Source organism: Triturus cristatus, chromosome 7 (genome assembly GCF_964204655.1).
Source record: "Triturus cristatus chromosome 7, aTriCri1.1, whole genome shotgun sequence".
NCBI lineage: Eukaryota > Metazoa > Chordata > Amphibia > Caudata > Salamandridae > Triturus > Triturus cristatus.
Genome location: NC_140590.1, coordinates 813,001,479 through 813,027,197, shown reverse-complemented (window position 1 = coordinate 813,027,197; position 25,719 = coordinate 813,001,479). Strand labels below are relative to the sequence as shown.

Below are 25,719 nucleotides of genomic sequence, written 5' to 3'. Positions count from 1 at the left end.
GCAGATCCAGCCGTCCGGGCTACACGATTCACCGCAGCCGATGAGGAATTCTTCAGCGCTTTCCGAGGCATGGCGTTGCTAAGAGACCCAGGCAGCGAGAACAAACAGTGATAGAAGCAGCAAACAAAGGAACTGACCCACAGACTTAGCAACCTGCTACTCAAATGGTTCCGTAACAATGGTAACCCCCACAGCATAGCCAGCAGTGTCACAGGTTGCCACATTAAAGTAAGTGTCTTTTTTCCACATTTCTCCATATTTTTTCCGAGTCTCCCAGCCCCAGGAGTCACAAGAAGTCAACGATCGGGAGGGTCAGTCCGGAGAGAGCGTCCACCCAGCTCAATCAGCCGAATGACCGGCCGCCATCTTGCCAGCACATGAACCTCCACTGCTGGTTTCAAATACAGACCCATTTTGGCCAAAACCTATGATCCTCCTGCCTCTAACGGCCACATACACCTTAGTGATTGTGTAGCTTCCTCATCACTCTAGTCTGGACATAAAATACCCAAGCATTTCAAATTCAGTTTTGTCAAACGTGTTGAGGTTTAGGTCTGACTTTGTGAGTACTACACCATCTTTCCAATTTTCATAAAATGTGACATCAGCCAGGATGGTGATTGGTGAACCAGAGTCGACATGACTTGAAGCACCACATCACCAGTCACCACATTGCACCATGAGCCCTTGACACTGCCCACACCTAACACGATAACAAGTATCAGTATTGTCAAGGACCTCAATGCTGTGAATGTCTTACCCCCTCTACAGACTGCTTGAAAGTGGCTTACCTTCTTACAAGACATACTGTGGTATCTTCCGGTTATAGGGACTACTGTCCTTTTGCTGCACCCCTCCCCAAATGTGTATAGTGGTTCTTTCCCTTTGCGCGACCTGGTAGAACGCTGCTACACTGAAGGTTCTAAGTCGGTGTGAGCTGTGGCTGAGGTCTTTATCTGAAGCATCTTAATAAATCCTCTACTTCAAGAACACATGACGGCTTCTTGGGATGTTTCGATGTGTGGACGTCCCTACTAAAGTTTTACACTAGCGACGATGGACGGGCACAGAAGCGTTGATGTGGAATAAGAAGTGACCTCAACACGTGAGGAATCAACTTAGCAGGACTGTGCGAACGGCGGTGCTGTGAGTAATTACCGTGAAACACTCGCGGATTTTAACTAGACTGAAACGGACGCATCGTTAAAACCTTCACATGTCTAGTTACTGACAGGAGTCAGGTGGTACTGCTATCATTGGGGACTGTTTTTACTCTCTCAGACCTCTCGGGCATCCGCCTTGGGTGGTCTACACGGGGAAAATAGAAGAATTACTTTTCTGTGGAGAAAGTTAGTGAGTAAAATGGGCTGTCACATCAGCACTGTTGTCAAGCTGTTTCAGAAGCGTCACTCATGAGATAATGTGGCAGAGTGAGAGAGATTTGGAGGAGTAGAGCAATACATTTCCGTGTTGCAGTCCACGCAGCAGAATAGGTTGTATGTGGTTGTGTTTCACAACCGTAGGCTATACTTGCCTGGTGTGAGACATCAGCAGAAGAGAGCGAGTTTACCTCTTGAAGGGTAGTAAATAATTCTTTCCAACTTTGGTGCGAGTTACCCAGGAGTATCTGAGCTGGAGAAACGGACGTGTTGTCCACCTGAAAAGCAGGCGCAGGGACACTCCGCTATCAAGAGCCATCGGATAAATGGTAGGGCCGGTCGCGCTCACTGGCACAGTTTATCAGGGACAACTCCCTAAGGGGCACTTTTGAGGAGCAGCCACTGTTGGATACGATGACTGACACAGCAGGTGTGTGGTCGGGTGTTGTGAGGTTGCCCTAGCTTGGAGCTGGTGAGGTGAACTCTCATTTGTCACGCTAACTGGCACAGCACCTCATAACCATCTGTTGGAAGGGACACTGCAAGGAACTGCTGTGTCCGACCACACAGTCTGGTCTAACATAACAGAGACGTTTTTTGTGGTGTGGGAGTCCGCTCTCCTCATTGTGTACACTGAAAGAGAGGGTTGCGTTAATTGACAACTGCACTTTCGTTCTCCCTCTTTATGATGATCAGGCACCAGGAAAAATGGGCAGGTCTCTCTAACATTGTTATTCTCATGCAGATCAGGAAGGACGGACAGATTCCCGTCACTGTCCTCGATGCAGGACCCCTTACTATGGGCTGTGGAAATCTAATACTGAATCAAGAACTGTATTAATATTACTTTGACTTCAATTGAACGTCTGTCCGGCTATCATACTGGATGAGATGGCTGTTTCTTTGGGACTGGATTGATGCCACCCTCTTTATATTTGTCTTTGATGTTGGTGATTTCCTGTATTTCAGTAACAAGTGGAATAATAAAGCCCTGAAGAAGTCCTACCAGAATAGGACGAAACGCGTTGACTGAAGGACTATTTGAACAATAAAAATCATCATTTGGATTAAGTTGCTTCTCCTATACTTTTTGGACCTAATGAGAATCTATGGACATTTAATACTTATGTGTGTAACAGTGGTGCAGTTCTGATCTAGTAAAAACTGTTTGTTTCCTTTCATAGGTAACACCCTTGGACAGAGGGTGTTTTCAGAATTTGCACACAATTTTGATGTTTGACTGTTGGTTGTACATTTCACATTGGTGCTGCATTAGTGCGATAAACCCAACTGTCCATTGTTTTTGCATACTCTCTAACATTGTGCTCAAGCTGTTCACAAATATGTATGCAAAGTAGACATCTTGAACCCTGTTAACTCATACCTGCAGATTATGCCTACATTTTGCTAAAATTGTAGGAGTACAGCGCCATCTAGTGGACTAGTCTTTAATTTTACCTCTCCATCTTGAATCGGTCCTGTGGTTACCTCAGGATTTAGGACTTGACTTTGTTGTATTTTTCTCCTTGGGGTTGGTGAGACACTTGGACAATAAGTTTGTGATTAGGAACTGTACTACTTTCATGCAAAACATGCAGAATGTTACTCCACCCCCATTCTTCTTGGGCACACCAGGGGAGTCTCCTCTGAAATGGAACAAGTGGAAAAAAGTGTTCCAGAACTATGCTGTGGTTTGTGGGCCTAATCTAGGTTTGGAAAGGAAGGTGGCTTTACTACTACACTAGGAGCTGAAGGTCAAGAGATTTTAGAACACCTACCTGACTTGAATCCAAATGATGCCAGAGGTCTGAATGAATATGAAATAAGTTTGAAAAAGTTAGACATACATATCTTGCCTAAGATTAGCACCATCATGGAACGTTACCATTTTGGGAGAAGGGGACAGAAAGAAGGAGAGACAGTGGAAGAATTTGTGTCAGAGTTAAGAAAGTTGGCTGCAAGCTGTAAGTTTGGGGGGGCTTGCAAGGAAAGAATAAGAGATCAGTTCCTTTTGACGTGCAAGATCGAAAGAATACGTGAAGAGCTCCGGCTGAAAGATGATCCACCTTTGGGGGAGATATTAATCATTGCCAAACCGGTGGAACACATGATGAAGTGTGTCAGTGAAATTTAGCCAGATTGCGAAGAAAAGTCTAAGGTTAACGAAGTCAAGAGTGAGAATGAAAGTGTGTTAGTGGTTAAAGGTGCAAAAGGTGATCAGAAGGAAAACAAAGGAGGTTGGAGTCCAAAAGGGAATTGTTACGGGTGTGGAAGAGAAGGCCATTGGGCTAACAGTAGGGAATGCCCGGCGCTCAAAGTAACTTGCAACAAGTGCGGAAGGAGAGGTCATTTTAGAACCTGCTGCAAGAGCAATATTAGCTACAGGAGAAACAGTAGAGAGGATTCTACACACGTCTGTGAGGAAATTGTACTGCATGTTGAGAGTGGGGCTGTGTGTAACCCGAAAGACTACATAACAATTAAAGAGACAGAGGTTGAAGCCATGTTTGACTCATGCTCAAAACTTACATTGTTTCGGCAGAAGCTTTTGATAAAGTTTAAGCCTTGCCTAAACCAATACGTGCCAACACCACCAACCGTGAAGGTGATGATGAGGAAGATGGGTCAGGTTCAGAGGAAAGAGTTGTTGATGAATATCTCAAGGCCTTAAAGGCTTTAAACGATAATTATAGAAAAAAATACAAGCATAGTTGTGGAAAGACACAGATTCTTTTCAAGAGCACAATTAGCAGGTGAAACGGTGGAACAATATGTGGCTGTGTTAAGATTGTTAGCTGGCAAATTTCTTAAAGGGGTGTGGCCTATCTGAGTAGGGGCGTGGTCTAAATCAAGATAACTAGGCTTGTGTGCTTAAGAAAATCATGAAGTCGCATCCAGCAAAGGATAATAAAATAGGCAAAAAGGTATATTTATTAAGTACCAACTACAAAAAAATTATTGTATCCTCTTGTAACGCAACTGGTGCTATTATGTAAAGCGCTCTGATACCCGATTCGGGTCAAGTTCGCGCTATATAAAACTCCGTTAAAAAAGAAAAAACTAACAGTATACTTAGGAGAGGTTATTTCCCAACAGTTGTTTGGAGAAAATGCCAATTCAAGACTAGAGCAAACTTAACCATCACCAGAGAGAAACTCCACAATAATCGGTGCAAATTTGCCTGAACATTTTCAATGCAGCCACAAGCAAAACTAAAATTCTCAATTGTAACAATATTTTCGAATTCTGGGGAACCAGTGGCACTCAATATTTGCCTTGATTTCCCTTCGGAGGGCTGTTAAATCTTTTCTACGCATACGCAGTGCTTTCTATGAGGGTGCTTTACCACCGCACATATAGATCAATAAACAGAACAAGTCAGCATTGGCAGTGAGAGTGTTTTGAAAAAGATGAATGGCGTTTTGCGGCGGAATGAGAAAGCTGCGGGGAAGGGGATTAAAAAAACAGCCATTAAAATACTCAAAATGCGGGCTTGCAGGCTGGGAGGGCAAGTCTTATGTGGCTTCAGAAGGATCCTGGCTGAGGCAGCTCAGATGCGGAGGCAGGGACCTGACGGTGCTGGTGGGGCTGGGGCGGCGTCACAAAGGTAAGTTTCCTTTTCACTGCTGCTGGATTCTGTTGTAGACCCTCGTCCCTCGCTTGCTTTATGGCAGAGCAGGGTCACACTGGTTGCTGGAGAAATCTTCCTGCAGGCTGTAAAAGCAGGGTCGTGCCGGTTCTAACCAGCTGTTGTTGTGCCGATGGCTGGCACGATGACGTGGGTGGCGCTGCGTGTTCCAAGAGAAGGGAACTCCCAAGAGAAAGTGTCTCTCTTCAAAGGATTTCCCTTCCTGCTACAATGACGTCACGCCTTAAGCAGTGCATGCGCATGCTCACCCGAAACACCAAAAATAAGCGGGACGTCTGGTCATCCTACCTTTGACCTTTGAGGCCCGAAAATAGAGCCCCCTAGAGACTCCTTTCGAGGCCCCCCCCAAAAAACATTGGGGGTGCTCAGACCCCCACAGACACCCCCCGCCCCCCACTTAAAGCCCTGAATCTACACATTTCTGACGATCGGAGGTTTAAATAGCAAGCATGGTCCAGACTGGAAAAGAACCAAAATCAGGTATGTGGGTGTGTGGGAAGTACAAGTCGTTTCCAATGTGTAGCAAGTGAAGGCGCATTATTATTCCAATGACCGGGAGCATCTGACACCTGTGAGCCGCTAGATGCCGTTCCACTGCCCGAGCATGGAATACATATCAAATGTCTACAAAGCATTGTGATTGAGGAACAAGACCTGGTGAGGCCATGCTTATCTTGAAAGCCACGTGAAGTTACGAGTCTACCTGCTACAGGCAGGAAAGCACCGTTCTGTAAAGGGCAGTGGTGTCGTTTTCAATGCCAAACACTTATGACACTAAACAAACATTATTTATTAATCAAAATCTCTAACTTTTTAATTCAAAACAGAAGTCCTGATCAGTCAGTTGGAAGCTGACCCGAGATCAAAAGGGGCAGACTAGATGGAAGTTTTTGTGACTACGTTGGCATGGGCAGGGGTGCCATTGGGCACTTCCCATGGAGGTAAAAAAATTAGGTAGAAATATTGGTGAAAATGTCACAAGTGGCCTCTCAGCATGGCAGCCAGCCGGATAAAAGTAAACAGTTTCAGAAAGAGGAAGTTGACCAAACCATGTTTGAGCGACTACAAAGTCAAGTTCTCAATGTGAATACATCAATGTTTACCCCAATCAATGCAATGCCATGCATTAAAAGTTAACGTCCTTACATTCACAGAAGACATCAACAGTTAGATGGTAATGTAAAATCTTCCGCTTTCTGAAGGAAAGAGTACATTTTGGTTAAATGGTAATGCTCCACTATTCGGAGAAAATAATAAATCTGAAAAGTCCACTAATTGGTTTACCTATATATATACTATTTTATTGGCAGAGTTAATTCATCCAGTGGATTCTCTCTTCCAAATTTAGCAATGTCTCAAAAATTGGGGAATTGTCTGTTACCACTCAACTCTAAATCAGGCGGCTACATCTTAACCAAGTTTCATCTCAAGATTCATGCAGCAGACGATAAGCAGTGGCAGCCGGCGAGTAACTCCACAGCTTGTACTGGGTGGATGACAGCCTGTCTGACTGAACCAATCAGGAAATACTGCTGTCTGGAGATATCAGGGGCGTGCACAGGGTTCCTCCGTTTCTCCTCTTCATCACAGGTGATGGAATGCTTACTTTGAGAGCCTTCCATCTAGGTGCAGCATGTGCTGGTGGGACATGCTATCCAAATAGGAATAGGCATGGTGTTGCCATACTGCAATGATGATGTCACTGTTGTATCTGATCTGTTGTTGTAGTGATAGTGCACGCGCTAGTTGCCCTACTTCGTAATGCGGGTGCCATGGTTTGCTGGTGCCATTAATTCTACTTTGTGTTTAAATGTAATCTGTGTGACATTCCATGTTCTGCGGTTCTGGTTGCGGATCTGTTGTGGCTGTTACCCAGTCAGTTGCTATACCGCAGATGTGGAGGTCGCTAGTGGATGGGATCGATGTTCGCACTTAAAGAAGAATAAATTACTCACTTTTGGATCACACTTCGTGGATTTTGCCAATTTGTTTGAAACGTGAATGTAACAGTCACTTCATGTTTTCTTGTTCTCCAGGCCTCCTCTCCTTTGGAGTTAAAGAATCAACGATGGTGAATAAGGTGTTCACGGCTGTGAACATACTGGTCCTGATGTTTGTTATCATCACCGGATTCATCAAAGGCGACCTCAGGAATTGGACCCTAAGTGAAGAGAATCTGAGGACTGATGCTGAAAAAATGAGGTAAAAAAAGGACCAGAGCTCTTGTTTAGTGGTTAAGTAATTTAAAGAAGAAACCACTTCCCCTGCACATAAAAACTCTCTGCTTGGAGTTTTTTCTGCTCCCGTGGAAGCCAAGGGTATAAGGTCATGTTATGATAGTTGAAATCCAAATATATTCTAGTTAGAAGTGTTGTTTCTTCAGCGGAGTAGTACATTTCTTAGAAATGTAAAGTCCATCCAACAGTCCTCAGATGTGAAGTTTTTAATGTTGTAGTAAAAGTATGCAAAATTAGTTCAAGATGTCATAAGTGAGATACATATTTAGCCATTCATAAAAGGTAAGCAGACAGAATTCAGAAGGGACACTGAAAGTAGTACCAAACTAAAAAAAATAAAGCTTACCACTTTAAGCAACGTCTACTATCTTATGACCAGAATAAAATGTCATCTCTCATGCAGAGATAGACACTGTGTGCTGCATCTTAGCTCATAGCCAACAAAAATATATTGCTCCTGAGTTAAAAGGTACCAAATTCCGCCTGCATTGGGAGACATAGTTGAAGGATTAGATGAGTTATTCCTAGAGCAGGACAAGGAAATCTTGTTGTGTAAGTGGGGCTTTAATTGGTCACAGGGGTGTCTACATGTGTTATAGAGGGGGGTGGAGTTTGTGGTCTGCTATCCATTCAAGATAGCCCATCGGGCATCAGTGATAAGAGGGTGAAGGCCTGTGGCTCAAGAAGAATTGAATGATGTTGTCCATGCTGAAGCCCATGACGGATGTTCTGGAGAAAATGTATTTGTGGGTTACCAGCCCGGGTTCCAGAATGCCGAAGTAATATCTTTGCATTGGAGAGATTGTACAGCTGTAGGAACCAGCTTGAGGCATCCACCCCAGCTGGTATGGAAGATGTGGACGTATTTTAAATTAACCATTAGTTCTCCAGTTATAGATGCCAAATCACATTAGAGTAGAACCAAAATGTTAAGATATTTGGAGAGTTAAGAAACAGTTGTTTTAAGCACATCATGACGAGGAGTTTCTAACTCTGACTTGATGCACATCTTTACTACAAAGAAACTGTGAGCTTTTTTGACAGGCCAGCACCTATGTGAAATCAGTAGCTTGTTGACAATAATAGATATCAGGCTAACAGAAGATGTAATTTAGCTACATCGATTTCATAATTTGAGACACATTTGCATCTTCTTCGGGGAGGTTTGACACTATCATCACATCCAAGGGCGGTTTGGGACACGATTATCCAAAGAAGTGACTTTCTATTAGTGGAGAACATGGAGCAGGTTTGCTGTTTGTGAGATATTGGTTAAAAATTATGACTTGTGGAAGGATGGTCCATTAGAAAGGCAATATCACACAAAGGAGGGTCCAAGGGAAATTAGAGACCCTGCCGGATTAATTCCCCTATCCAATAAGTCAAAACACACAAATAATCTGAGGTCTAATGAAAGAAAAAAAGAAAAAGAGATATGTCTCTTAAACAGGTATCTACTGCAAAGTGTTTAGATAGAAAAAGAAAGCAAAAGAGTTTTGTAGAAAGAGAAATGATCCTTCATTGTCTCAGGATACCCATCAATCGTCAATGTGATCATTATCATCATTTGGGTTATCCAACCAATCTCCAGTTGTCCTCTTGATCAAAGAGGAATGCCAGGTTTATTGTGACCTCTTTCTGGATCATTCACAGAGAGAACAAGGAGGAAAAAAGAACAGCAGTGAAGGACGTTATCTGCTCTTTTATAGAATCACCATATGAAGTGAGTGAGTGCAGTGCGGAAGAAATAAGTGATTAAAAAAGGATTCGCAAGAGAGATGCAGTTCCCATCAAATGTGTAATGTCACGTGCAATCCTTCTTAAAAACAATCATCTAGCAGTGTCAGAGAGCAACTGCTACCACTGGTCGACATGTTTCAGCCGGCTGGACAAACTGTCCTCGGCTTTCTTCAGGACCTTTAGTTTGAAAATAACTGTATTTAGCTACTGCAGTTGCACCAATGTAGGTTGCAAAACGATATAAGAATTTTGAACATACAGCTAAGATTTATGCAAACTCCTCTGTATCAACGTGAAGTTCATCTGAAAAACACAAGCAGTGACACCTGTCATCACAATTTGAAAATACAAAAAATATAGAACTAAAACTAATCAAGCACTCATACAAACGTGCCACCAATAACAATCGGGAGTGTCTCTTAGAACCACCGACAGTCAAACCACCTCTAGGCCGCCTTACGTTTGTCAGTACTTTCTGCTCACTAACGAATGACATACAAAGATGCGTCAGGAGACATTGGCGTATCTTGAATAGTTGTACAGAGAAGATACCCGTACCACTCTTTGCGTTCAAACGAGGTATTAACTTAAGAGACAGACTTGTACACACTCGACCCAACATTCCATCTACACATGCTGTAGGTACTTTGTGGAATCTTCCTGCAGTTATAGGCCACTTTCTCTGTGGCTCTTGTGCAGCATGTCCACAAACCAGACATTCTAAGACCATAGACATAGGGACTGATAAACCTTGGATCCAAAAAATATTCACTAATTGTAACAGTGATAATCTTATTTACCTTATCACCTGTCCCTGTGGAACCCGGTATGTTGGGATGACTACCCGCAAAGTAAAGCTACGAATGCTAGAACATAAAAGTACTTTTAGGTGCAAGAAAACCATCACCAAATTGACAAGACACTTTGTAGACTCAGCACATAGCGCAGAGGAGTTTTCCTGGACAGTTCTAGAAAAACCTGTTATTCCTTCACATATCACCGATGTTTCCCATTTCCTTTTTCTACGTGAACAGAAATGGGTGTTCAGACTCTCAAGTGATACTAAAGGCCTGAACGATGCGATTCCATGGGTGTCATTACACTAATAAAATCTGTTAAGATACCTTGTGAACGGATGACTTTCTGCGTTTTTTTCCTACTACATTGATTATACTCCCAGTTTTTTCATCCATCATTTTCATTTGAGTATAAATTATGTGATTAGATCTGGTGACTCAATCAATGGACTCTTCACAAGAGCCCTCATGCATTTTTTCATAAGAAAACCTCTATTGGCTGATACGAGACGCTGTTGATCTACTATGATCATCTGATTGTTCTCATGATTCCAGTAGGAGTTACATTTAATGATGACATTTAAACAACTGCTTCAGACGTATTTAAGGCAGTGATACATGTACTTTTGTTTTCTTTGAGAAAATAGCAACCTGCTTGACCTTTCGATACGCTGAACAGTTATAAATATATCCCTCTATAAATAAGGGAGTCTTGCAAATACCACCTAACACTCAGAACGTTCAGATACTTATTTAGATATAAGATTTGACTGATTAAAGATTTATTTTTTGCGTTCTAATAGGTTGGTTCTTATTTTAGATAACATCTAGTCCGCGGGTATACACACCCAGCTTAGCTCATAGAAATGCCTCTCACTTCGCTACTGGTTAATAATAACAATAATAAAACGAAAAAGAATACAATTCCCATGAACATTTTGAATTTATTGTAGTTCTATAATGCTGACACAAAAAAACTTGGTTTCCGTTCATGCGTTTAATGACGACGTTGATGCCGATACGCTCTGTAGCGTTGACGGCGCCTGGTAGTCCTTTGGGAGAATCTTCCTCCTTTTAGTGACATCATCACAAGGGCGACTAAATCCCTTGAATCACAAACAGGTGTTATGTTTTTTTTGTATAAGAGTTCTCCTTAGTTCCTGGTCCGTCACCTCCATTTCCAGCTCAGTTGTGGCGTGAGGTAACGACGGAGAGGTAGGAACACACTGGGGGCTTTCATTAAACTCTTTACGATGTTGAATTTGTATTTTTATTGTTGTAAATACACCCGTTTAACTGGGCAGCGCACATTGATGTTATATGTGCTTGGTATGCGCACTTTAATACAGTCCGCACCTGCCTCTGATGTTTTGAATTTCGTGCCTATTTTTGAGGATAAAAAGCAAAGTCTCCTTATGAGTTGTGCTATTTTGAGCACTAACTGCGTTATGCCACTATTTAAACAGTTTTTAGGTGACATTGCGAGACATTTTTGTTTTCATGTAGAACACGCGTCAAATCTTTAAAATCACAACATGAGGCATATGATGTGTGACTGATAAGATTGTATCTATTCTCCATTCTTTCGTATGGACCAATGAATACCTGATGCTGATGACGCTTGATGTAGATAGAGGTTTATCAAGCTTTGTCAATTTATTTTCAAATTGCCACTTTCTCTCATTTTGAAAGCACACATGAGAGACTAAAATTAGTCTCCATTCATAGTTGGACATGTGGAGTACATTTATACAGGAATTATATTTATTTTGGCTTGTTATTTTGTTAGAGCGGGGCCTCATTGACAGGAGCTGATGCCCGGTGAGGTCTAACCCCTGTATCTTACGGGTGAGCATTACTCTTTGGCGACAATACGTAAGAGTATAATTTGCATATAACTACATATGAGTTATATATTATATATTTTTTGTATTTTCAAATTGTGATGACAGGTGTCACTGCTTGTGTTTTTCAGATGAACTTCACGTTGATACAGAGGAGTTTGCATAAATCCTAGCTGTATGTTAAAAACTTTAATATCGTTTTGCAACCTACATTGGTGCGACTGCAGTAGCTAAATACAGTTATTTTCAAACTAAAGGTCCTGAAGAAAGCCGAGGACAGTTTGTCCAGCCGGCTGAAACATGTCGACCAGTGGTAGCAGTTGCTCTCTGACACTGCTAGTTGATTGTTTTTAAGAAGGACTGCACATGACATTACACATTTGATGGGAACTGCATCTCTCTTGCGAATCCTTTTTTAATCACTTATTTCTTCCGCACTGCACTTACTCACTTCATATGGTGATTCTATAAAAGAGCAGATAACGTCCTTCACTGCTGTTCTTTTTTCCTCCTTGTTCTCTCTGTGAATGATCCAGAAAGAGGTCACAATAAACCTGGCATTCCTCTATGATCAAGAGGACTACTGGAGGTTGGTTGGATAACCCAAATGATGATAATGATCACATTGACGATTGATGGGTATCCTGAGACAATGAAGGATCATTTCTCTTTCTACAAAACTCTTTTGCTTTCTTTTTCTATCTAAACACTTTCCATTAGAATGGCACCCTGTGTTCCAGTGAGACTGTAATTATCTGCACTACTACGTGAGCTGTTCAAGGCTTCTCTCTTCTAATCCTATTGCCTGTCTTACTTGCAGTAACCGGTCACTGGCTGCCAATGAGACGGAACACTTTGGCGTTGGCGGGTTCATGCCTTTTGGCTTCACGGGCACGTTGGCAGGGGCTGCAACTTGCTTCTATGCCTTTGTCGGTTTTGACTGCATCGCAACAACAGGTGAGGGAGGAATGCAGAGGAGCACATGCAAAGAGCTCCTGATTGTCAAGGACTCCGTGTACTACATATTGCTTCTGCATATGTCTCGCCCTGAATGCACCTGCAAAAGTGGAATCCAGATTGAGGGGTGAAATGTTCACACTGTCACTTGCAGGAAATTCACTGTGCCCGGTCATTCCAGCAGGTGAAGTACTGTATGCTCATTTTTCCAAGGTAAGTGTTGTGAAGAAGACTCTACATGAAGGTAAATCCAGTTCTGGTATTTATTGGATCTCCTCTGCTCATCAGAAGTACAGCACTGCCTCTCCTATCTCTGCAAGTTCTCTCACACTCCTGACTCAACATTCTAATGCAGCCTCTGAATCAACTGTAGGGAAATACCAACCGGGTAAGAGAGGGAGGGGAGGAACAAGGGAAAGTGCAAGGGAAAAGAACACCTACCAAAATGTATACAATGGGAACTGAAGATAAAGTTAAATGTAAACAGAAATATATATTACAGGAAACGGAAAATAACTAAGTCAAGAGAATATAACAGTAAGAGTCTTGCATTTCACCTTCTCAGTCTGACATCTGACTCTACATCAACATAATGCAACAAACACAATTGTTTTGGGTTTTGGTTCATCGCCAGAAAATGTCAGATTGTTAAATGCAAAAACCAAGGTAATTGACAAAAATTGTAAGGTTCTGTTCAATGGTGGAGAGGTTATGGAGTTATGATTTATTTACGGGATTTCTAATGAGAGAGAGGTTGAAAAATAAAAGGTCTGTGTATGCACAGTATGTTTAACAAATGGAGGTATTTATTGGCGAAAAAATATTTTATGATGGTGTTCAACTGGGGACCCCACTTCTTTGTATAGACAGCTGGCACACACCTATTGTCAAAGGTAGTTGTATTAATAGTGCTTCGGTACCACCACAAACACCCTTCCTTCAATCCCACTATTACTTTGAGTTCCCCAGATGCAATCTTTGACAGGAGAAAGAGAGGGGGGATAGAGGAGAGAGGGAGATGTGAGAGAAGATAGAGGACTGTTTTCGTCTGTCTGTCTCTGAATCTGGTAGGGAGCAGGTTAGGATCACTATGTACTGTTTGTAACAAGCTTGGCTACCTGAATCCTTCTGCCCTACAATGGTCTCGGCAATACCTAGAGGTTACAAAATATGTAAATTGGATCATCCGAGAGGCAGAGTAGGGGGTTGCCATGATTTTTAGAGAGAAGTTTGTCTATATAACACTACGAAACGTGGGTCTGTGCGGGGCAGAAGCACTCGGTTTTTGCCCCACCCTCCCACCCCATCAATCTGTGGCCAGGGTCTTAGTTTATCGACCCCCAGGGCCCAGCAGGCCCTTTCCTCAATTTATTGTGCGATGCACTACCACAATTGGCCCTTAGGTACGCCTCCTTTATTATACTGGGAGATTTTAATCTCTATTTGGATAACACAGAGGAGAAGGGAGTGATCTCGCTAAATGGAAGCATTTCTTCCTTGGCACTGTCTCAATCTGTGTCTCAATCTGTTTTCAACCCTATGCATCAGGCGGATGCCTAGTGCCCACAGTGGAATGGTGTGAACAACTGGCTGACTATTTTCAGACCAAGATCGATTCAAGCCAGCCTCCTTCTTTGCAAGCAGCAGGAGGAGACTAGGGGAAATCTGCAACCTTAAGTCTGGCTCCCCATTCCTAAAGTGAAGAGGTCAGGAGAGGTATGGTGCCCTCCTTGTTCAACTCGGTCTAGTGAGCTGCAAGTAGAGTGCCACATGGCTCGGCTCTGAGCCCGACTCCCTTTAACATTTATCTCACCCCCATTGCTTTTTAGGTCTCACCTGAGCCAGCGCATGCGCTGTCTCAAGCGAGACATTTAGTAAGCCGGTTTTGAAAGCGCTACCCAGAGGCTTTTGCCGGCCACCAGCTTGCTGTTACGCGCACAAACGCTCGCGACGTGCACAGCTGCCAGCGTGAATCCCCTCCCCTACCCCCTCACTTCTCCCACTCCCTCCTGGTCAGCTTCATGTTACTTTCATTTTCGCGCCGCGCGGCCGTGTCACTTTCACGGCCGCGCGGCCATTGCTTGTTTAAGGTTACTGGGCGCTAGTGTTTCAGTTCAAGCACGGTTTTCTACTTTTCGAGTGGCGTATTGGGGCTGTGTGTACTAAACGATCTTGTTAGCAAGAATGCCAATTCTCATCAAAGTTAAGTACGTTACCCGACATTTTGTTTTTTTATTTTATTAACACATAGGCTTTTTCGGATTTGTACTGTATTTCATAGGATAAGTTGCAGTGTCATGCATATGCCCCACGTAAAAACTTATTGACGCCTGCAATGTTCTGTATTGTAAATGAAATATACTGTAACGTACAGTAAACTCGAAGACCAATTTTTCATTCAGGCTTGCATTTCATAGTGAAGTGATGCTACATGTATACAATGCTGTTTTCTAAAAGAGTTCTCTTTAAAACGATTCCCATCAGAGGTGTAAGCTAGTAAATAGTGTTCAGTTTATATGTGGGCACATTGTGAGAAAATATGACCTTTTGCATTAAACCTTTCTTTTGTTTAAAAGCCGACCTTTTCCTAATGCTCAATACATTCCAGATCAATAGTACAATGTTAACCGCACTACAAAAGCCATATTAAGGGAAAGGTGCTGGACTGAGTAATCAGCTGGGGCCATGTTGCTGGTACAAACAGAAAACGAGAAGTGCCACATTTAATAAGATTTGCCTTGAAAAATCAGTTCTGTGAAGCTCCTGTCCAATGTAGTAGAGATCACTGCTTATATGGACTCTACCGTTTCTCTATTCTTTCCTACATATAGGACTTCATTTTGCCTTAGGCTTAAAGAGACCAGAGACCCTTTTATTATGGCAATAGGAAGCCTGAGCTCACACAAACAACCTTATACCCACTTCCTCACTCATTTTTATCCTCCTGAAGGAATAGAGGCCTTCATATTTATTATTTGCAATATCAAGGCACCAGTCCCACCTCACTAAGAAAAGAATGTTTGATGCACAACGTACTTCTTATGACAAGTGCTGACACAGCTCCCGAGCCTATCCAAAGTGCTGCTGTGCTGGAAGAAATTGGTCTCCATTTATAGCCTTTTCAGAAATCTGCAGTTTTAATGTGTAGCACTTCTAGTTAGTTTTAGATAGAAATGTATGAAAAGGGGGGGTGGTGGGGGGGGGGGGTAAGCATTTTGCATACCACACTCCTATTAATGTCAACCATAAAGCTGAGTTTGGAAAAACCGAAAACGTGCCTAGTCTTTTATTGATATTTGAAATCTTTCTTTTATTAGTTAGCTTCTGTTTAGTTTCTAATATTTCTTTACATTCTATTTTCTGCAGTTCTCTTTGTTTAGTGTGTATATGACTTTTGGTTCTTGTGTGTTTCATGAATGGATTTTTTTTAAAAAGCGCTTTACTATGGTCTCTTTTAGTACCAAGTTTTCAAATCCATCTGTTGCCCCATCCAGTTTCAAGCTGGAATTGGGATTGCAGGTCGCTAAGAAGATGGCCTGAGTCGCTGAATAGCAAAGTCATTCTTGAGGCCCATGTGGAAATCTGTTTGCTCGGCTGTTAGACCCCTTGTTGGTCAAGGGCCAAAGGATCCTTCCATCCTTCAATAATCTTAGCACTTCCATAGACTTTGTCACAGAGGTCTTGATTTATATAAATTTAAGTTTTATAGAAACCTATCAGGTTATCTGATTTTTATTTGTAAGTTCTTTCTGAGATCAGGACTTTTGGTAGGTGATAACTTGCAGGCCCGGACAGTCTGGCCCATGTGGGTTTGCATGTCTACAGTCCAACAAACGCTATAGTGTTGACTTTCGCAGTGAAAAGAACATTCCCATCCATTTAAAGATCCCATGTCCATAGGCTTTGTACACCAAGTGTTCGACTCCATCTTTTCAGAACATAATTAATGAGATTCAAGATTTGCCATATGTTTGCATTGACTCCATGAAATGCCATGGTTTTAAAATTAATTCTTTAAAAACTGGGTGACGCTTCTCGTGCTGGAGCCTCTCCAGTAGTCATAGACATCCCTCACTCAAGCTCTGGCAGCACATCCTAAGGCATCCCCTTTACGTTTACCTCTGGGTATAGCTTGGTTTCCGGGGATTCTGTCCCAATTCATACACCTCCCTTTCTTGGGAAAGCACTCCTGATGAATGGATATGGTTGAAGCGAGCGAGGTGAATAATCAGGTTTACATCTCTTTGGAAGATGAACCCATTGTCAGACTAGACTTGATGAAATCTGAGCCTTCCCCAGGTTGGTGTTGTTGCTCATGTCCTTTTAGCAGGTAAGTATTGGAGGCTTTCAATGTCTGTCCAAGAGAATATTTTAGAATTGCAGTGCTAATTTTCAGAAACCTTTGGTCTTCCTCAATTCAGCCAAAATCATATTTGTGAGCCCACTGATAAAAGGTTTTTGTTGCCTTTTTTTAACCCACTCTTCCACCCATTGTTGCATGATAACAATGGAAAGCAGACAAGTATCTTCATATTTTTACCAAGCTCTAAACAAGGTGATTGGCTGATTCTGTCGGGAAGACAGCATATCGAATTTCAGCAGTCTACAATTGGCTAGAAGGACTACATGCCACGATTTGACTTTAAGATGTTGTAGAAATTGAAGATCTGTATGGATTCTCTTACCAGCCATTTGAAAGACAGTACTCCTATACCTAGCAACTTATTAGAAAGGTGTTCTTTAAAACTTCTATAATTAACTGCAAACCTCGTGCAGTCTCGGCACCAATTCACTTTCAACAATTACAACCAAGCCAGTGATTAAATATCTTTCACCCTCAACATAGTTTTACCTGATCGACAGAGTAGTTCTTTCCAGTTTTTAGCGTGTTGCAAACTGCTTTGCTAGATCGTATAAATAGCCAGCACTAAAAAGAAATAGTACACTCTGATCCTCTTCCTTAGACCATTAAATACACATGCGAAGAGCCTGACGCGTCTTCAAATAAATGTAAGATAATTTGTGTACACAAGGTAGGGGGAAAGATTTCCTCGAATAATTGGAGGAATGATGTGGCATGGTTTCAGGCTTCATCTTCTCCACTTTCACCAGCTTCCTGTTTCAGCTATCATAAGTCTACCAGCTGGATGCCATACAGCTGATACTGGCTTGGGAACGGAGTACCTGTTTTACCCCCTCATTTATTTTGCAATATAAAGGAGGAAGCTGCCTGTGGGCCGCTATGGACCTCCAAACGTTCAGAAGCTTTCTTTCTGGAGAGGCTGGGGAAAAATGCACTGTGCCTGAAGTCAAAGCCTGTTGACCTCAAGGCATGCCTTGTGAGAATCTCTTAAACTATAAAGAGGGCAGTAAAGTTTGTGTGAAGTCAGTAGGGGAGCATGTGGCAAAAAAAGTTATAAATTACATTCGGTGTCCATTGACTCACACATGTCTGAGATAGGGCAGTTCTGGCCTTATTCTTGAGTCCTGTAGCTGATTTCATGGCAACTAAAACGTACGTTTTAAATTAATTAATTTGATTCTCCACTGATGTCTTGTCAACCACATCCTGTCATTGACTTTAATAATGCTCTATTTGTTTTGGGTATTGAACATTTTGAGACAGTTAAATTGGTAAATGAAGTTAGCATTATTGGTTCCTGTGATCTCAGTCCCTTTTGTTCAGTTCTCAATTTGTATTTATTTAAACGATCTGTATGCCTAGTTTTATATGTACAAGCGTTTGGCCCATTCCAAACGCTCTACTGGGTTTTCACTCGAAATATGTAATTTATTTCCTAAACTTTTACCCGCCCATCTTCAGATACTGAGACGCTGTTGTTTAGTGTTGTTGTGTTCTCTTGGATCTGAGGGCACCCAGTCCATCTACCGATCTCTCAGTAATATATCACTTACTGCAGTCGTGCTCCTTGGGGGGAAGAAAGCATCTAAGGTTTCTGTTGACCACTTTACAATAACTATCATTTGTAGTGGACTATTACTTTTGGAGTGGGCTTCCTTTTCTTAACGTTTTGCTGCTTGCAGGAAATCAAAGCTATTAATATGACGTACAAAGCTCTCGTGTAAAAATGCTGCACGCTTTTTGCAGACTATGCTTTGAGAGCAGCTCTTGAGCTAAGGCTCCGCACTGCCGTGCTGCGCTGCCGAAAATCTTGGTCAGTACCCTGCAGGGCCCTTACAACTGGTTACTACTATATCATTTTAGTGCATGCATGGAAATCTTGTCGTGTATATGAACATACAGGAGGGAAGCGTGGCTTCGGATGTAAGATCAGTCACTTTAGCACATACCGTAGTTCATTTGTTCAGTCCCATCTACTTAAAACGCCTTGTGTTTTCCATCTTGGTAGGTATTGAGTAAAGCAACGGATTAAAAGGCAAGAGTCTGTGGAATGTATTACAGGCCACTCTTGCTGTCATGCTTTCATGTTTATGCTAGACCGTCTCCGGTCCCTCCTTTTGAGATAGGATGTTCTAGGCATCTGAGAACAAGCATTGGCATAGCCAATAGTTCTCGCCTTTGGGACCTTATAAGTATTTAGTTATGCAGCACAATATCCTTGGTGCAACAACATTAACTGTTGCATGGCTAAACACTTATAAGGTCCTAAAGGCGAGACCTATTGGCTATGCCAATGCTTGTTTGGCAGAGGCCCTGGAAGCAACAAATATTTCTTATGCTGATGACACCCGGCTACTATTTTCATGGGGCAGAGATAAGATGTTTCCCAGTGAAAAAAATCAGAATCTGCATAACAACGGTTTTTCGATGGCTGATACACCATCAGTTTATATGTAATGAAGGAAAAACTGAAATACTCTGTTTTTGGTGTTAGGGCACAAGAGCCCTGGCAGTCGTTTTGGCCTGTGGATGTTCCTCCTCCACTTTGCCAGGCGAGTGTGGTGAAGAGCTTTGACATTAGGTTTGATGGCGAGCTATCCTTTTTACCTCAGGTCAATGGTGTGGTTGGGCTTGTTTTGGTCGGCTGCTTGTCTTAAAGTTCCTGCGCTTTCTCTCTCTTTCAGCAAGGAAACAGGTAGTTCTGACCTTAACATCTAGGCTTGACTACAGTAATGCTCTGTATTTGGGCCTGCCTAACTTCCTGATTAGGAAATTGCAGGTGGTCCAAAACGCAGAAGCCCGGCCTCTTCTCAGTCTGCCTTTGAGAACACACATTTCCCCTTATCTAAGGACACTGCACTGGCTTCCAATAAGGAAGAGGATCCCTTTCAAGACCCTGCTGTACATAGGGCTCTCTATCAGTCTGTGGCTTTCTATCTTACAGCAATGATCAGCTTTCATGTTCCACTCGGAAACTTGTGCTTTGCCAATCTTTTTCAGGCCACAACTCCAAGGATCCAGCGGTCCAGGATGGGAGGCAGGTCCTTTTCATTCTTTGGACCCTCAGCATGGAACAAACTTCCTCTGCAGTTATGGAGCACCTCAGCCACCTCCCAGTTCAGGAGAAACTGGAAACTTGGCTTTTTAATCAAAATGAATATGGAGGTCCCTCAGTTGCTGATCAACTTGGATGCATAGAACCAGGGCACTCCCCGGAGTATTAGAGCACTTTATAAAGGACCGTTACATTATATTTCATACATCTTACCTGAGATGGTAAATGAAATCATAGAGGGAAGTGGCTCCTTTGCTGAAGGTGGGGGGGGGCAAGACTCCACTATATTACCTGAGTACGTTGCTTCATATTTCTTCGTTGATTCCTTTAGTTAGTTGTTCCTGAGGTTGTCCTGTCACAGGGCCTGGGCATATCTCCACTATGGTATGTTCATAAATGAATACAGTTTTCTGCATCTGGCCATAGGCAGAGCTCAGGTACAGCATTAGTTTTGGTCAATATTATTTCTCGACTTATGAGCAATATTTATATCATGTTATGTTTATATCAAGTTTTGATACAGCACTACATATGTCTGAAAGAGTGTAGGTCAACAGATGGACGGGTCAGCAGGTGTCCATACAGGATATTAGTCAGCAGTCTGTAAAATACTCTCGAACATAAGAGACCTACCCCAGCCGGTCATAAGTGTGTTTTAAGGCCTTTCTTGAACCTCTTTCAATTGCATACTCCCTAGTACCTGTGTACCACATTGATAGTTTGGCTCTGAGTACTGGGATCTGGGATCCATTTTCTAGAGATTTCCAAATTTTCAGTGGATAAATAACAAGCATTTACAATGCAATGGTCTCGGCATTGGTAAAGTTAGAGCTATTGGCACTGCTCATGACATTATTCTTGTTTATGTTTTTGTTTTTAAAACATTTAAAGAAACGGCATTGTTATTTACAATGTCAATAGCTCTAACTTTAACAATGCCGAGAGGTGCCCAGGTCATGGTTAGTTGCAGGGGGTGGTTGTGCTCTATGCACATTCAAATCTTGGCCTCTCCTTTTGGTGCGAGCTTGTCGCCTGTGCTCTTTCTTTCTTTGGCCTTTCCCTTCTAGGATTACCCTTGGGCGTGAGGGCAGCAGAGTTCTACCCACCTGTCCATTTAATTGCCTGCCCCTCTGCGGAGGGGTCGTTTTCAATCAATAAACAGTGTCAATCTTATGCACATTCACTGTTTGGCCTCTTTGTTTATCTGCTCTCTCTCCTCCCCAGGCCCCCATCTCTCTTCGAATGGACTGGACTGGAGGGGCTTCTATTGAAACCCTAGTGCTTTGATTACCAGCTGAATCCTTTGCCCTCCACTCCTGAGCTTTCCCCTCACAAACCGTGTGTCCTGGTGCTTTTGCCCAGTCAGGCCAATGGACGTGAGACAGGATTACAACTAATAATGCCAATAAAGGTTGTAATAAAAAAGCATTTATACTAACAATACTAAACATAAATTGTGTTACTATAGCGCTTGTAACCTCAGTGTTTTTTTCTAGGCTTTATAAATAGCTGATATTGTTTCTCTCCATTTTAATGACACTCGGGTTGCAAAAGCTTATTAAATGGAAACCTGAGCTCGAGAAACACGGTCCTTTATAGCCTATAAAGGGCCGTGTTTCTCTCCCCGGGTTTCCACTTAATAAGCTTTTAGACCCCGAGTGTCATTAAAAAGTAGAAAAACAATATCAGCTATTTAGAGTGCCAGGAAAAAAATACAGAGTTAACAAGCGCTAGAGGGTAACTGTAAGTATGCCACCCAGGCAGGTCTGCCGCCCTCACCCCGTCTTTGAGACGGTGACCCCAGTACATTGTCAGAGAGCAGCAGAACCAGGTGAGTGCCCCCCCACCCCCCACACATCCCCTCCTCTCCAATCTAGACCCTTTGTGTACCACCCTGGGGGGGGGATGCATTAAATGAGCCTCCCTGCGGCTCGGCCTGCCCTGTTGAACAAACAGGGGGCTTGGGGGCTGACCTCAGCTGCAGAAGCCATTGTCAGGTGGGCCCCTGAGCTCCGAGGACTGGCCCCCGCGGTGACTAATGGCAGCCGGGCTCAGGCAGAAGCCGGCCTTCCTGTGCGCTTTGTGTCTTCACAATACCCCCAGCATGTTTGCTCTTGGGCACTTTAAAGGGGCATGCGTCTTACAAGACATGCCTGCCTGTTTGCACAGCTTATCTTTTCTTCTCCTTGTCTAGGGCCTGAATTCCTTGAAAATCCTGCTCTGTTTTTTTTTCTTTTAATGTCACAAAACCTGCTTTTTGGCGGTAATTCATGAGTCACTGTTGTGGGATTAGGCCCGAGTTAAGTGACTTCCGCCAGCGCGCTCCCCTGCCTTTCATGTCTGATATCACACACCGCGCCCTTCTCCGGCTTGGCGCTGGCACCTCAGTGCCACGGTCTGCGCTGGCTCGGGGTGTTTGATGTTTGCTGCGAGATCCCTGAAAGGGCACCTGGAACACTGGTGCGGTGTTTACAGCGGAGTAGGTGCCTGCCTGCCAAGCTCACAGCCCTGATATAGCGCCTAGCGACCGCATCCTAAGAAATGGGATCCCAGTTGTGGCTCAATGGTATAAAGACACTTCACAAAAAGTTGTTTGCAACTCCCAAGGCTGAAGCCAGATCAATGCTGCAGCTGCTAGTCTGGAATAGCCAATGCACACATTCCCTAAAACACAGGAGGTACGAGGCGAGATCTGTCAGGCGCCATTTGCCAAAGAAAGACAGACTGGTGCCCTTTGATAAATCCAGATTGCAGTTAAATTAGAAACTAAGGTGCCACGAAGACTGTGAAGCAGGCACGAAGCCCTACAACTACACAGAGCCCCGACATGAAAAGAGCCGAGTCACTATTGTGGGATTAGGCCCGAGCTAAGTGACTTCCGCCAGCGCGCTCCCCTGCCTTTCATGTCTGATATCACACACCGCGCCCTTCTCCGGCGTGGCGCTGGCACCTCAGTGCCACGGTCTGCGCTGGCTCGGGGTGTTTGATGTTTGATGCGTGATCCCTGAAAGGGCACCTGGAACACTGGTGCGGTGTTTACAGCGGAGTAGGTGCCTGCCAAGCTCACAGCCATGATACTTTCTGAGAAAAGAAAAACATCTACTCTCGCAGCCTCGGCGGGAAAAATACGGGTTCCGCAGCGACTGGGGTTGTTCCGGTGATTGTAGACTCTACATGCCTTGGTAGAGAAGCCACAGGCCTCTTGAACAAGGAGATCAGGTGAGGGAGCAACGCCGGGACACCACCGCCTTTCTCCGAGGCTGAGAAGAACTGCCTCGGAGAAACGCAGCGTCCTTTTCGGATTGGGGGGCGTGTTTTGCTGTTGTCTCCTCCCTGAGACTTTTCGCAAAAAACACGCCCCCCGATCCGAAAAGAACGGGGCATGATTGGAGTGACGGGACCTCTTCTCCAATGGCTGGCCAGCATTTACTAGGCCAGCCAATGGAGAACAGGGTAGAAGAGGGGCGGGTGCAAGCCCCTCTTCTCAAAGACATTAAATCTCCGGACTTCCGGTCTGCCGACCGGATGGTCCCGAGACCTAATAAAGGGAGCTGGAAAGAAGAGTATGGGCTACTGAGATCTTTTGAATACTTGCCACACATACACAGAGCCCCGTCAAAGTAAGGCTCAGTGATTCACAGTTAGTACCTTACATTTTTTCAAAGTCCTCCACTATGAACCAGCTGAGATTCTGTCATATGCAGCATTTTTTGTATTTACCTGAGCTCATCTCCTGAGCCGCCAGAAAGCAGGCTGTCTCATGGTCAGCCTAGAAAGCAAGGGACGGTGATCTTCACCAGTGAGGACATACATTTGCGGTGCAGGAATAGCAATAGATCACTTGCAAGAATCTAACACATCTAACCTAGTTATTCATTCATTTTTGTATTCAGTAAGAGCTCTTGATGCAGCCAGAAGCCCAAGTTCTTAATGGATTGTGTAGGTAACAACATTTGTCCAATGTCCTGTAAACACCGATAAACTTTCTGTAACTGCAGAGCCGCTGGCACCATTTAAGTTTCAGAGGTAAATTTCAGCTATGGTTTCAATCTGATTGAAAATCAATGAGTTCAACTGTGCTGGGCGGGCAGATGTCTTCGACCTCTTGAAAAACGTGCTTTATGTACACACTGTTTGATCATGTAAAATAATCATAGTGTCTCTCACTCAGGATAGAATCCCGCATACAAAGTTTGCTTGGAAGTTTATTTACAAGCCCTTCTCACATCAATGTTGAATCAATGCAATCAAAAGAAAAAGCAATCACAACATCCTGAAAATCTAAGTAAAATGCTCCAACACAGAAAACAGTCAGAACATATGACACTTTCTTAGGCTATAGTGGCCACACACATACGGTAGAGGTAGCAACCTTTCTCTCCTTCCATCTGGGTATTCCCAGTAGTGCCCTGTTTTCTCAGTAAATGACAAGACAGCAGATACAATGTGTGGGCAGGAGTGAGATAACTTCAACTAATATCCCTTTCTTTTTCACCTACAAGGGCTCTCAGTTCTTTCAGGAAACATTAGGATCAGTGGTATTGGTATAAGGAGCCGCAGCCTTTGATCAGGTCCCTTCTGGACCCACCAAAGATAACTATGATCTAGCCCATAGCCCTTATATAACCAATGGGACTGGTAGCCCATAGTGGTGACTCACTGCATGTTGCAAACTTACTGTGTACTCATATAATCAGCTGGCACTGGTACAGAAGTTACTCTCCATTCTATGGGCCTTGGTGCACTTCATGAGTTCAGACTACCGACTCAGAAGGGTGAAAACAGTCCCTTCACCCATGTCACAAGGGGCAGCAATAGACCCTGCAAGCAGATCCTACTAGCACTACTTCTACCATTCTCTAATTGATAAACTCTGGAATTTCCTACTCGCTCATACACTTTGTTATGTAATAAGCACACAGTCAGACAGCAGCACAACCCTCCAATCATCGCAGAATTAGTTGGGTGCCCACCACTTGAACATCTTGCTTCCCTGATGGAACTACATTGTCAACTTCCAATGCTCGTTTTGCTTTCCTCTATGCTGGACACTACACCTGTCTCAATTGTACAAATCCTTTCATACACACTTACACATGCCTACAGCTGAGCTAACCTACTTGTATATGCAGACATTTCTTCATCCATGTGCATCATTGTAGCAATGTAATGGTATTGTTAAAGTTAGAATGGGAAGTTTTGTCATAGGTAGATTGTAGAATGTTATTTTTTAGAATCAACAGCAGTTACGATCTGGAGATAGAAGGAATGAGACAGAGGTTAATGAGTTGTGCTTTTGCCTGCAAGAAATAAATATTACAACTTAAGTTATGCTTTGGCTAACCAGGGATCATCTTTTCAAATTGGCAACATGCGCCAATCAACCACACCGCCTTCTCAGCTGTGGCGAATCCAGAGATTGTTTTTACAAATTGATAACAAACGCCAATCAACCCACACCACTTGAGGAACAGATTAAGTCACAAATAAAACATAAAAAGCAATATTAAGATTAAGCCAAGCATGAAAGAAAACCCACTTGAATACTGAAATTAATGCAATATTGACATGCTGCTTTTAATTGATCTTATTTTGCAGAGGTTATGTCAGTGGTGGCAATCTTAAAGTCAGGCCCCAATAATGTGAGACCAACAAAATCATGGTGGCCATCTTTAGGTCAGGCAGATTTCCATCTATG

General features: G+C 43.2%; 1 protein-coding gene across 1 annotated transcript in view; it reads left to right on the top strand.

The window, feature by feature from the left end:
- Positions 1-25,719, top strand: part of LOC146810629 (cationic amino acid transporter 2-like) — a 160,855-nt gene that overhangs the window by 114,426 nt on the left and 20,710 nt on the right. Inside the window, exons 4-5 of the mRNA XM_085617682.1 lie at positions 7,065-7,230; positions 12,467-12,603. Of these exons, the coding sequence (XP_085473808.1) occupies positions 7,065-7,230; positions 12,467-12,603 (303 nt within the window). The remainder of the gene's footprint in view (positions 1-7,064; positions 7,231-12,466; positions 12,604-25,719) is intronic.